Source organism: Neopelma chrysocephalum, unplaced genomic scaffold (assembly GCF_003984885.1).
Source record: "Neopelma chrysocephalum unplaced genomic scaffold, ASM398488v2 Primary Assembly neopelma1_97034, whole genome shotgun sequence".
Classification (NCBI taxonomy): domain Eukaryota; kingdom Metazoa; phylum Chordata; class Aves; order Passeriformes; family Pipridae; genus Neopelma; species Neopelma chrysocephalum.
The window spans coordinates 111,205-124,164 of NW_020925676.1; the positions used below are offsets into that span (position 1 = coordinate 111,205).

The 12,960-nt window shown below is 38.6% G+C and overlaps 1 protein-coding gene across 4 annotated transcripts in view; it reads right to left on the reverse strand.

Moving 5' to 3' along the window:
- The window catches only part of EFNA5 (ephrin A5), a 220,630-nt gene that overhangs the window by 35,561 nt on the left and 172,109 nt on the right, over positions 1-12,960 (reverse strand). For all 4 annotated transcript variants that reach the window (XM_027671157.1, XM_027671159.1, XM_027671160.1 and 1 more), the window contains exon 3: positions 6,481-6,773. In XM_027671157.1, coding sequence (XP_027526958.1) covers positions 6,481-6,773 — 293 coding nt within the window. The remainder of the gene's footprint in view (positions 1-6,480; positions 6,774-12,960) is intronic.

The following is a 12,960-nucleotide window of genomic DNA, read 5'->3' on the forward strand; positions in this document are numbered from 1 at the left end:
GCAATTTTAAAATCAGACTGATAGTGTCAATACATTTACATGGGTAAATGCATAGATAAAACGTTCATTATGCCTTCCTTGAATTTTCAAGATGGTATAATCTGTCACTTATGCCAAGGTCAGTTTGCTGATTAAGAGATTCTTCTTTAATGACATGACAGCTTATAGAGAAACCATATATCCTAAGTGCTGGATTATTTAAAAAAAAAACCAAAACAGAACCTCCCCCTCCCCCAAAAAAGTAATTTCTACAATATTAGCAGTTAAATATTATTGTACTAACCCCCAGCTGGGATACAACAACAAAAGCACCAACTTCCTCCAAAAAAAGTAAGCATTCTAAGTAATCTAACCAAACCATTAGCAAAACTGTCTACAGTAACCTTTGATTGATTCTAATACTCTCCAGGATGCAACTGAGTAGTTGCACTGTCTTCTTTACATTATCTTCTTTTCTAGCAGGAATTTCCTCAAGTCAGACTCAAAACCTGAGAAACAGTGTACTTACACCCCCAGAGAGAACCTCCTACCAACAGACCTACAGTCAACAGTAGAAACTGCTGTGCTGACAACACCAATTGGTTCTGAAAAAGCAACATTTCCAGGTTTATAACACGAGGATAAAAAGAGAGAGAAGTGTAGTTTTTTGGGGGGACTTATATTTACCTGTTCTGATAGGATAAAATTACAGCTCACAGTCTTTCTGTTTTGTGCTCCCATTACATCAAACTAAACCTCTAGCAAATGTAGAGTTCCCTAAATCAAATAACCATCTTACAGTGAGTTGTACCCATTCATGCAAAACATTGATATCCACTAATATTAAGCTGGTACTCGAGCAAGGGCAATGAGCTCTATGCAGCTGTTTAATATTCTTCTTCTTTTGGGCACATGAAAAATACCAAGTAACTGTTAATAAATTATAGTGTAAAGACTTCTCTGTAGTTTTCTCCCATACAGTATCACAGGCTATTCACCCTTGTCTCTGCAAAGTCACCTTTCTTAATTCTTGCTACATTGAAATCACTTCTAAAAGAATAAGAGCCAAGCTAGCAATCTGGAAGCTATTCCAGATTCCTAGTCATGGAAAGCTATTGTTAGGTCTGTGTTAATTTCCATAAAATGTGAACACTGCCCTTCCTATGCTAACTGCTGATTTGTATATGGACATGTACAGTTCTCTCCAGTGACTTAAGACTTCTAAACTCTGCCAATTATTCCTCATTAATAATCAAAAATCCTTACACAACCACCACCAGCAGCAAGCAGTGGTAGTTTCGTGTCCTTACCCATCCACAGAAACTCAGGGGTTAGGCCACGTGGAGAAAGCATTTCAGTACAGGTTCTACTACAAACATCTCAGCTGGAAAGCAGTGAACAGGCATAGGGCAAGTTGATGATAACAACTTAAAATATGCTTACAGTTTTGAGACAAAAAGCCAGTAACCCTCCCAAAAATTAACCAGATCACTAAACATAAAATTGCACAGAACAGAGAAACAGACAGAGGATTGTAGCAGAGACTAAAGAAAAACAAGAGCACAAACAAGCACTCAACTCTTAAACGCACACAAAACATGGCAGAAGGGGGAGAAGAGAGCAAGTTCAGCTTTGCTGTCATCAGGAACAGCTACTGCCTCAACAAAACTTTAGCTAGAGACCTTAATACTATAAGCTAACTACCTAATTAATAGGCAGTAGAGGTGGAGTATTCAAACACTTTTTTCTACTATTTTTTTTCCTTAAGATCTTTAGAATCAAAGAACCCTCCAGCGGTGTGCAGATGGTTGCAGAGGGATGGTCCAGCTACCTGGCAGCTGTTAAGAGAAAAATGACAGCGGGATTTTCAAACAGTTCCACAGTTTTTGGAACATGGTGAGGACAACTTCCAGACACAGAGATGGAACGAGTGAACAGAAGAGAGACAACTTAATACTAGAAATAATGCAAATCACAAGTTTTCTTATAGAAGCAGCAGCTAAAACTGTCAGGGTGGAATGTCACTTGAACAAAAGCCCTCAGAATCAGAAATTTCAGGAAAAGAAGGAATTAGCACAGAGAAACAAGGATGATGAGGGACAAATACAAACAAAAAATCAAGGGAACAGGTAGTATTGCAGGTTGCTTGGGAATACATTCTATGAGGAAAAGGAATACAGGATGGCTGGATGTTATTAAGAAGCACATGTACAACTGAAAGCACAACTTTACGAACTGCTTCTTAATTTAATCATAAATATAAGAACAACTTAAAAAATGTTATTTAAACCATTATTAAATTCGAATCATAAAATCACATTATCTTGATGTGGACATAAGCAATACAATTTCCCAAAAGCCTTCTGAATTGACAATCAGAAGCTTCATGAAAATAAATGGTGACAACAAAGACACAATGGTAATGACACATCATTAAAGGTGACACAAAGAAACGGCACAAGCATTTTGAAATAAAATCAGAAAGACACATGCAGAAGATAAAACTAGAAAGAAACTGTAACAAAAAGAGGTTATACAAATAAACCACAGGTAAAACAACAGTATTTTTAAAAGATCAAAGGAGCTCTTTCCTCAAGGAGAATGGGAGAAAAAAACCCCACAAGTTATGTTTAGATACATTTCATGTAAAGCTTGCTAACTGCTAGCAAAAATCTTCAGGATCTTGTGGAGAAGAGGCAAGCAGCAAGAGGACTGTAAAGAAGAGCAAACCTACCTGTCTTTCTAGGAAAAGGGAATAAGCATATATAAATGAAAATATTCATAATGATCAAATGCCTAAATAAACAATACCTATAAAATCTTGGAGGATAAGATGATAAAAATGCCACGGATTTCTTAAGGATAAATCCTGTAAAATACCAAGTTCTTGAATGAAATAACTGGAAAAACATATGCTACAGTTTAGTACTGGTACAACTTTTGACACTACATCAATATTGCACTGTTTTCAAGAAAAGAGCAATGTGCTCTAGCTTAAATCAACACAGGAGCATGGTTTGCAAACTGAGGTCAGGATTCTGCAGTAATCTGTAGCAGCCTGCTTCTAGCCACGTCTTCCTTTTTTTTTTATTTCAACAGCCCTGATGTGTATTTGCCAAGCTGCCACTGGTATTTTATTCAATACCTAGCACATTAATAAAAACAAATCACCCATAATTAAGTTAAAATAATGGAAATTATAGACTCATTTTGAAATATATAATTAAGTAACATTAAAAATTTTAGGACTTTCTTCCCTTCCTTGCTTTTGAGTTCAACTCACCGTCCACGTACCTCACATTACCCTGAATACCAAAACTTAGGTTCCCTTCCAAAGGACATTAAAATCACTGCCATGACACTATTTAGTTTCTGCTTTCTCTATATTCCATTTGCTTCTGTTTCAGTAGTAATACTATTTTGTTTGTTTTCACACTAGCATACACTAACCCCTGGTGAGCACCTGCTAAGAACTAAGTAAAAACTGAGACTTCAGGTCATGATACATTATTTACTTTCCCCAGTCCACCTTAAGTACATAAAAGTTAATTTCTCTATAACTATTTAATAAGCTTTTCTTCTTTCAAAAGTAAACTGAATCAGTACTTTTTGATTGCATGACTATAATGTTTAATTGACTTCTTCAATGTAAATTTGATATCAGACAGACAAGATTTTTTTTTCTTGCATTTTCCTAGAATGAACATACCAAGAAGGGAGATCCAAGTTCATCTGAGCAATACACGAAGGCAATGGCATAACAAGGAAAACTGACATTTTCCAAATGAACTGTTCACACAAACACACAGTGATTGTTCACAAATTATTGCATTTGCTGAAACTAATGAAAGCAAGAGAGGCAAGCCACATCCTTAAAAGATAAACAGTGAAGAATCCTGACAAAGCACCAGACAGTAATTAAGCTAATCAGCCACTTATTATTTCTGTCTTTCCAGAGGTCTAGGTGACACAACATATTTTGTAACCCTTAAATAGAACGTACCAGACTGATCCTATATAATCACCCTTCCATCTCTCCTGCAGAGAGGGCAAAAGTTTCAGAAAGGAAAGGAAGTCTTTCACGGCAAAGCACTAATTTCTTTAACATGCAGCTACAGAAAGGTAACAAAAGTGGTCACCATTGCCTGAACTAGCACCTGCCTACAACTGTGATGGAGAAAACAAGAAACAACATTTTACCAGCTTGTTTCTTCAGTACAAACTATGAGAAAGAACATTCCAGGATGGACAACCGTGACCTGAGAAGGTATGCATATTATTGCTAACTTAGTGTACAGTGCTTCCCTGTAACTGCTGCAGCATCAGCCTTGTCAGTGTTCTCATCAAAGTCGAGAATGAAGGAAAAATACTTAAATTACAGAAAAGAAGGAAAAATGCTTTTTTTGTCCCTAAACCATTTGAAGCTTAGTTTAAACTAACACTTTACATCTCTTTGCTAATTTTTTGCTATTTTACCTTTCATCAAAAAAAAGAATTCCATCTCAACGCAGTTGAATATCATAAAGCTCTTCAAGTTTTAAAGCACTTTGGACAATTATTTTGAAGGGAGCCCTTGGCAGTTAAATGACTCAGTTAAATCAAAGTTATAGATTTTTAAATTAATGTTACATGATTTTTAGTGACATATTGAATTTAACCACAAATAAGAAAAACTAGGTATAAGCAACCTGGGTATATTTCAACAATAAAGTATTGCTTGAGAGTTCAATGGATTTTGTATGGTCTAAAATTGAAGCTATTAGCTAGACAGCCCAAGCTGAGATGGCTCATATTTTTTCCTTCACTTTCATGTTTGGTTTTCACCTTTATTAAACATTTATCTTTTTTTCTTTTTTAAAAATTTAAAAGACCAATTTTTATTTTTTTTAGGCTTGCACCTACTTATGCACTTACTTGCACCTACTGTGCTACATTTTATTGCAACCTTGTGATGACAAAGACTGCATTCCTTAGCCTAACTACTCCTGCTTATTTTACAGAAGGTCTGGAAGTGAATTGAAAAAAAAACAAAAACAAATTAAAAAGTACACAAAAAACCCTCCCACTGTTCCAAGGAAGCCTGATATCAGAGTTTTGATTGACATAGAATTATGGTTGAAGTGACACAAGTAGGACTGGGCCTACACAATGGAGATTTATTTACCTTGAACATTATATACTTAACTCTGATATTTTTACATCATTTCTCATGCCCATATAAAAAACCAGTTTTAAATAAAATCAAAATTTGCTTTTTGAATTATTTTTAGTATTTTTTATACTATTGTGCTTCAGCACAATAACAAGGCACAGTTCTGATGACAAACCACTACTCACTAAAGGTTTTTATTTGACTGAAGAAAAAGAAATGAATGGAAAACTATCCACTAGGACCCTTATTTCCCTGTAGATTAAGAAAGAGAAAACAAAAATCTCAATGATGAAGAAATGAGGCTGAAAAACAGGGATCATACATACTCAGTTTCTCTGGTGAAATGAGCTGGAATGACTGTTTCACAGTAGAAAGGCCAGCTACACTAATGAAAGTGATGCTTATCGGGATCTAGAGTCTGTCTAAACCTTTCAGCTCTGTAGTCTAACACTAAAAAAAGAAAAAAGTACTGCTGGAGCAGTCAAAACTTGTTACAAGTGACAGATACAGGTACAAAACAAGTTGATGTAATAAGATGTTTGTTGAGTATTAAATAAATGAGTTGCTCAGTGGAGTCAGAGAATCAGTTCTCATAATTCACTGTTTTTAACCTCCTGGTGTTTTTACTTCCTGAGACCCACATGCCATCTCCTGCACATCCTCTGGGTGTCCAGAGCAGCCCTGATCAGGCCTTCTCATCTGCCTGCCTCCTGCTCCAGAGCACTCCCATCGCCCACACTGACAGAAACAGCTCATCCATGAAAAAGCTGGGGGGGGGAAAGGAAGGTAGAAAAAAGAAGCCACTTAGCTACACACTAGAATTACTTAGCCTAAGAAATTATGACTTTAAATACCACTGGACCACTGACATCAGCACCATAATACCACTGAAAAACTGCACAGACCTCACTTTCCTTGGATCATAAATACTACAGAGACAAGAATATTTCATCTGAGCAAATAAGAAAATCCAGGTATTTCATATGCAAAGGATTAATGGCTTTTCCTCATATTTGGGGACAGCTACCATACCACCCTTCCTGCCCAATCCTCCTCCACCTCAGAGTGCTGAAATAAAAGTAATAGTGCATTTTACTTTAAATGTCAGCTGTGGTTCAGTAAACAGGCTGACATGCTATTTCATGTGAGACAAGAAGCTGTGATTTAATCTCATTTTCACCAGCTAGATTCCTAGCTAATGTATCTGAGGATAGTTTAAGCCTGTGTTCACTGTAAGACATCTGCATTTTATACTACTTGGCCCTCTGTATTTTCACAGCACATAGGTGAAAAATTAGCTGGGTTTCTTACACCCGCTGTGCAACAATGGGAAATCTCTATATACTCACAGATGTAGAAATATTCCCGGCCTGGCCTGAACTCAAATCCTAGTGAGAAGGGCGTGAAGAGTTGGAACTTTTCCGAGAACTTCAATGGTCCATTCGGGGAATGCGGCCGATTACACTCCCACCTCTTGAACCCCTTGGAAGTGTGATCACAGGAGCTGTAGCCATCAAAGTTCACCATGTACAGAACATAGCGTTCGGTCTTATCTTCTGGCACTGAGTCTTCATAGTGAGGGCAGAACACATCCAGGTAGTCATTGATGCAGACATCGATGTGGTAGTCACCTCTCTGGAATCTGAAATCACAAGAGGAGTTCAAATATGAGCACAGTTAACTCAGGATGACCTTGTAGCAGGGTTACATTTTCATAAAAGGGGCATCACTTATGGCATTTCATTTCACTCCAGCCATGCACATTCACTCTGAGAAATGACCCTTACAATTCGCCAGAGCTATCAGAGACTGATTATGCAGGACTATGATCATACAACCTTCTGGATAAAGGTTTTGCTCTACTCTCTTACAAAATGAGTCTGTTGCTAACACCCAGTTATAGGCAATCTTTCCCTACAGTTTATTGAATAAACAAACAAAGAGAGCACCTGCTTTATCTAGTAGTGGTTTTGGGTTTTTTTAATTGAAGAAAGAAGCAAGAAGCAGCAAAGAAGCCAAAACTGCAACAATCTTCCCAAACCAGTGTCTATATAAACATCTGCCTATGCATGCAAATAAATAAACCAGACATATCCTTTTCTCTTAATCATCCCTGTGCTGAAAGCAGATTTGACTGCAAGTACTTATAGTTACTACATGAACACAAACAGGTTACTCTTTTTTCATAATTAGCAGCAGTTTGTCAAGATGCAAAGAAATGTCCATATTGCTTTTAAAAGAAATTTGCAAAGCAGTGCTTCTCCTTTGCCAAAAGTACACAGTGGAGACGTTGCTCTGTTCAGATGACAGGACTCTGGGATATGAATTATCAGCGCTCAGCCTATTGTGACAGTTCTGAGTGAGTGCCAGTTGAGAAATGCAGTGCAAGGCACCAGCTGAGATGCATTTTATTATTGCTGTTATTATTACTGATGACTCCTTGGGGATGTGGAAGGGTCATTTTGCTGGGGGGGGAGGGTTTCCTTTTTCCTACCCTCCATGTTTCACTTACATTACTTTTCTAATGCCTACCATAGTATCTGGAAGAAACTATGGGAACAAATTCACTGCCTCCATGGGAGCTTATACTATGATGGATTTAATGATTCCATAAACCAGGTCTGTATGTCCATTAAACTCCCTGGGGCAGCTAAAGAAACCAACCACTGACCTACTCCACTTCAGGCTGACTGGGCTACTTGTAGCTTCTCTCCTTCACGGCTGCACTTGTCAAGTATACCACAGAGCAATAAAAAGGCCATGACAGATTTAACTATAATACTTCTTTTTAGCTGAGGGGCATATTTTAAACACCTGATGGGCTTAAAATCTGCCATCTGGATCCTTCTATCTAATTTCAGAGAAAAAGCAATGATCTGCTGGCCCTCTAAGGATAAATTCAGAGCAAACTATACCTTTTCATATTGCTACAATAATTTAACTTCAATAAAATAGCTTTTTAAAGAAGAAAAACTGCATACGCATCAAAGCATGATATATCTGTATAATTTCAGCCAGTGCACAGCCCCACAGTTCCACTCTGTAACATGGAAAAGCCTCTCTGAACAACAGTTCTTCCAGCAGAATTTACATTTATCTAAATCATTGGTTAAAATATATATTTTTGTACTCCAGTTCTTTGAAAATGTGTCACCTGAACAAACATCCACTTAACACTTGCAAAAATGTATTGTTTTCAAATTGGTGTCTGTTCTCTGAATCAGTTAACAGTACGCCATTTCTCGCAGATAATGAAAAAGAGTGTAAGTAACAAATAGAAAAGCCACATTTGGGCAGTAACATCTCTATTTTTTTAGTTACAGTTTTAGTAAGTAAAAAGTAATATATATTTATATATACGTTTGTGTGTGCATGCTTTTTTTTAACCATGTAGGTGATAAGACAATGGAGTCTTCTCAAGGGATTGTCAAGGTTACCTCTTCTATCAGCCTATGCCCTCACAATAATGCCCAATTACAGTTTTCTGATAGAAACTGTATGCTTCCAGGACTATACTTGATACATTATATGTATTATTATTATTAAACATGTTATTATTACTAAAATACTTAACACTACACATAATACAGTCAAGATTAGACTGAACTCCTTAACATTAGACTTTTACAACAGTTTAGGTGAACTGTTTTTCCACATTATCTTTAAGTCAATGGAGAGATATAGAAACTTCTGAAGTCCAATTCATCTGGCCTCTTTAGGCCCAAGGTACATTGCAATGAGATGCAGCTATTTCTCTCCTTTAACCAAGAGTCTAGAGAGGCAGTATACCCTGTAAATAGCTGAATTTGAAGGGAAGAATCTAGTTGCACAGTTCATGATAATGGAGATGGTAAGTACAAAGAGGCAGACAACTAAATGGGTGAGCACATCTTAAATCCATGTTAGCAATGAAATCAAATTCATAACCTGCACCACTGACATGTTCTACCCAATACCGCAAAAATGAGCTAATCTGTTTCCCTTTTGGCAAAGTTTCCTACTGTATTCTTGTTAAATAAACAAAACCACAATGCAACTTTCCTCTTTGATCACTGGCATTTTAGCAGATTCCTTCTTATTTCTCCTTCATTTAAGTGCTGAAGCAGTTAAGTGTCTTCGTTCATTCCACGCACCCTTGCCTGTTAAGTGCAGTCTGCAAAGCAGGTCTGAAAGTGAAACACATGGACCAAGTCCTTTTTATCCCAGTGTCTTTTCCTCCCTGTTCCCCTGCTCTCTCAAGTTTCATTCCCCAGTCATTCACCACAGTTAGAAAGTGTTTACATTTACACATGGGAAAGAAATGGAAAGAAATGGTGCATATTTTAAGTGACCTAAACTGGCCTTTAGCCAGTATTGTTGGCACAGCAGTACACCTGCTCCAGGGAAAATATGTACCGAGGTGTTTTATCAGGCAGCTCTTAGTGAAGTCTCTTTACTCCAGGTTATTGGCCAACTAAGATTCAGAAAGCAGGTATTTTTTCCCCTCTTGGAGTATCTCAAAGAAGTCAGTAATTAAAACCTCATCAAGTGTACTAAAGAGATGCAGAACTAATTTTATGTTTCCAAAAGTGGCTGAGACCATTCTCATTTCTCCATCTACAAGCAGCGTGTTGTATTTACCTCCTCAAAGAGGAAATGCAAAGTCCTCTAATCTAAACAGAAAGACAAGGGATGACCACGAGTTAACTCACAAAACAATTCATCAGCTCAGATTCCTCAAAGCTATTAAAGGAAACACCTCAGAAACGCACTTCCAAGAATCTTCAACCACATTTGAGAGGAACACACAAGCTGAAAACCTCTTACTAATAGGATAATGTCAGGTACTAGACTGAAACAAAAGTTCCATTTCAAATTAAAGCTATCTATATATGGTAAGGATCAAAATATGTAAAGGGAAGGTGGAATCCATTAACAGACGTTTGCCAAGATGATAGGAATAGCAGATCTCCTGTCCCTTTTTCCAGTCTCATTCAGAACAGAAAGCTTTCTAATAATGCTACTGATGTACTTTTCTCAATTAGGTCTTCATCCTGTTCTGGCAGATCCTCATCCAGACTCCCACACCCTTCTGGAACCATGTGATATACATAAGGATCTTTATACAAACCCCACTCCAAGGAAAAAACCAGTCCTCTCTAGATTTTCCATATGAGAACATTGTGTTGTGGTAGAAATCAACCAAAAAGGCTTCTCCAAAAATCTGACAGGATCTACAAACCTTCTTGCTAATTATGTCATTTGTCTCCACACACTCTAGCTTACACACAGCAAAACACAGCTATTCTTCAAACATAATTAACCTTTGTATTTTGTCAGGTGGCATTCAAATAGTGTCTTGGGAACCTGCATACTACAAAGCTACTATTAGGCAGTAGTGTTATAGAAGCCATTTTAAAGACAGAGACAGATAGTTAAGTACCTTCTTAATCTAAGCATTTCCATAACCAACAAACATCAGCTTGCTACGCAAAACTTGCATATTGCTTCCAGCAAAGGCTGTCCTAGGAATATTTCTGTGCTCAAGTGCCACTGATGAAATGTCCAGGTATTCGGGATGCAGAGAAATAACTTGGTGGTTATTTTAACCACAGAAACACAAGACTAGCAAAACACTTTCAAAGTAATTAATGCCTTCTGTATTGTGTTTATCCATTAACAAAAAGTGAAAGTACACTGTGCGCATGCTTCTCTTCATAATTTTAAGTCCTGAAGCACAAGTGGTTCATCTTGAATTTAATAATGTTGCTGGTCACTGAAACAAGTGACAATTTATTTGAATAGATATTTAAAATGCAATAACAATTTTGTTCGGTTTGTCTCTTCCTTCCTTTCTTTCTTGGAATAAACTCTATAAAAATCCAGTTTAAGAACAGCACAAATAACATTAATTGCCCATTATCGTTTAGATAGATAAAAAATTGCAATAGCTTCTGCTTGTTGCCTCCCCTACAAATCCTATTACTTATATTCTATAGGCCTTCCTGTAAAATCGACATACCAGATGCTCTACTTCAAGGTAAGTGTACTGGAAAATTTGCCTTTTACTATGTCAACCTTTCTTTGTTTGGAGTCTGTTCTGCCAAATGCATGCAGCAAGGCTTCACTGTGAACCAGAAAAGACTTCAAATAACTGCTCTGACAATGAATTATGAAATTCTAGTCTTCAGTCAGGTATCAGAAGGGATCAGATGCAAATGACCCCAATTCTGACGCCTGCACAGCCTGTTAACACCAATGGACAGAGGACACTGCCACTGCTGAATGCCTTACACCAGTCGCCCTGTTGTCTGATAATCTGAAATGTAAAGGAACATCAACAATATTCACTGAATTAATTTATTCTTTGGGTAAATACAAACCACAATTGACCATAGTTTTTCAGAAACAGCACAACAAAAAGTTACCTGCTCTGTTTCCTAAGGAAAAAAGGCTTTTGTGAGCAGCACATGTGCATACCTCATGACTGCTGGTCACTCACCTCTTTATTTTCATGACCAGTAAGCCACTTTAAACTAAATTGAATGGAAACAGTGAGGTCTCAGAAAGAAGTCTATTCCTACAAGTACCATGAACAAGGCAGCCAGGTAAAAAGATCCCATAAGTATCCCAAATGTAGTTGGTTTCTGTGGCTAGATTTTGGTAGCAGGGGGAGGGGAGCTACAGGGGTGGCTTCTGTTAGAAGCTGCTAGAAGCTTCTCCTGTCTGGTGAAGCCAAGGTCAGCCGGCTCCAGGACTGACTTCTGCCGCTGGCCATGGCCAGGCCAATCAGGAGTAACATTAACGCCTCTGCGGTAACATATTTAAGAACAGAAGGTTGTTGCACAGGAAGAATTCCAGCCAGGGAAGAGCAGAGTGAGAATATGGGAACAACAAAGACACCAAGGTCAGTGCAGAAGGAGGGGCAGGAGGTGCTCCAGGTGCCGGAGCTGAGGCCCCTGCAGCCTGTGGTGCAGACAATGGTGGAGCAGCTGTGCCCCTGCAGCCCATGGAGGAGCCCATGCTGGAGCAGGTGGATGCATGAAGGGGGCTGTGACCCCGTGGGAGGCCCAAGATGGAACACGGTCCTGCTGGAGACCTGCAGCCCGTGGAGAGGGAAGCCCACACTAGAGCAGGTTTTTCCCGGGTAGGACTTGTGGCCCCTGTGGGAGATCCACCTTGGTACAGCTCACTCATGAAGGACTGCACCCCATGGAGGAGTGACCCACGGGACAGCAGTTTGGGAAGAACTGCTGCTCGAGAGATGGTCTCACATCGGAGAGGTGCATCAAGGACACTGTGTCCTGTGTCCTCCCCACGGGAGCAGGGGAAGGACTTCTCTGGTTGAGCAGCGGCAGAAACAACAACTGATCGTAACCCCCGTTCCCCATGCCCCTGCACTGCTGGGGGGGAGGAGGGAGAACATGGAAGGAGGAGTGGGGGAAGGTGTTTTTAAGACTGTTTTATTTCTCACTCTTTGGCTCTTATTCTGTTAGTAATAAATTAAGTACTATCCTCGCTTTGAGTCTGTTTTGCCCATGAAGGTAACCAGTAACTGACCTCTCCCAGCTGTAATCTCAACTCATGAATCCTTAGCTGTTTTTTTTCTCTCCTCTGTCCAGTTGCAGAGGGAGAGTGAGAGAGCAGCTTTAGCGGGTACCTGGTATCTGGCCAGGCTCAACCCACTACATCAACAAAGGCTGAATCTCCAGCAGATTAAACATTTATTAGACAACAGAAACATCTCTTACAAATGCTCTCGGGCACAGGAAAGGGTTGAACTGAAAAAAGAATTAGGTTGAAAACTAAGTTTTCAACTTTGCGTCAACTGGTTATGAAATAATTTGCTT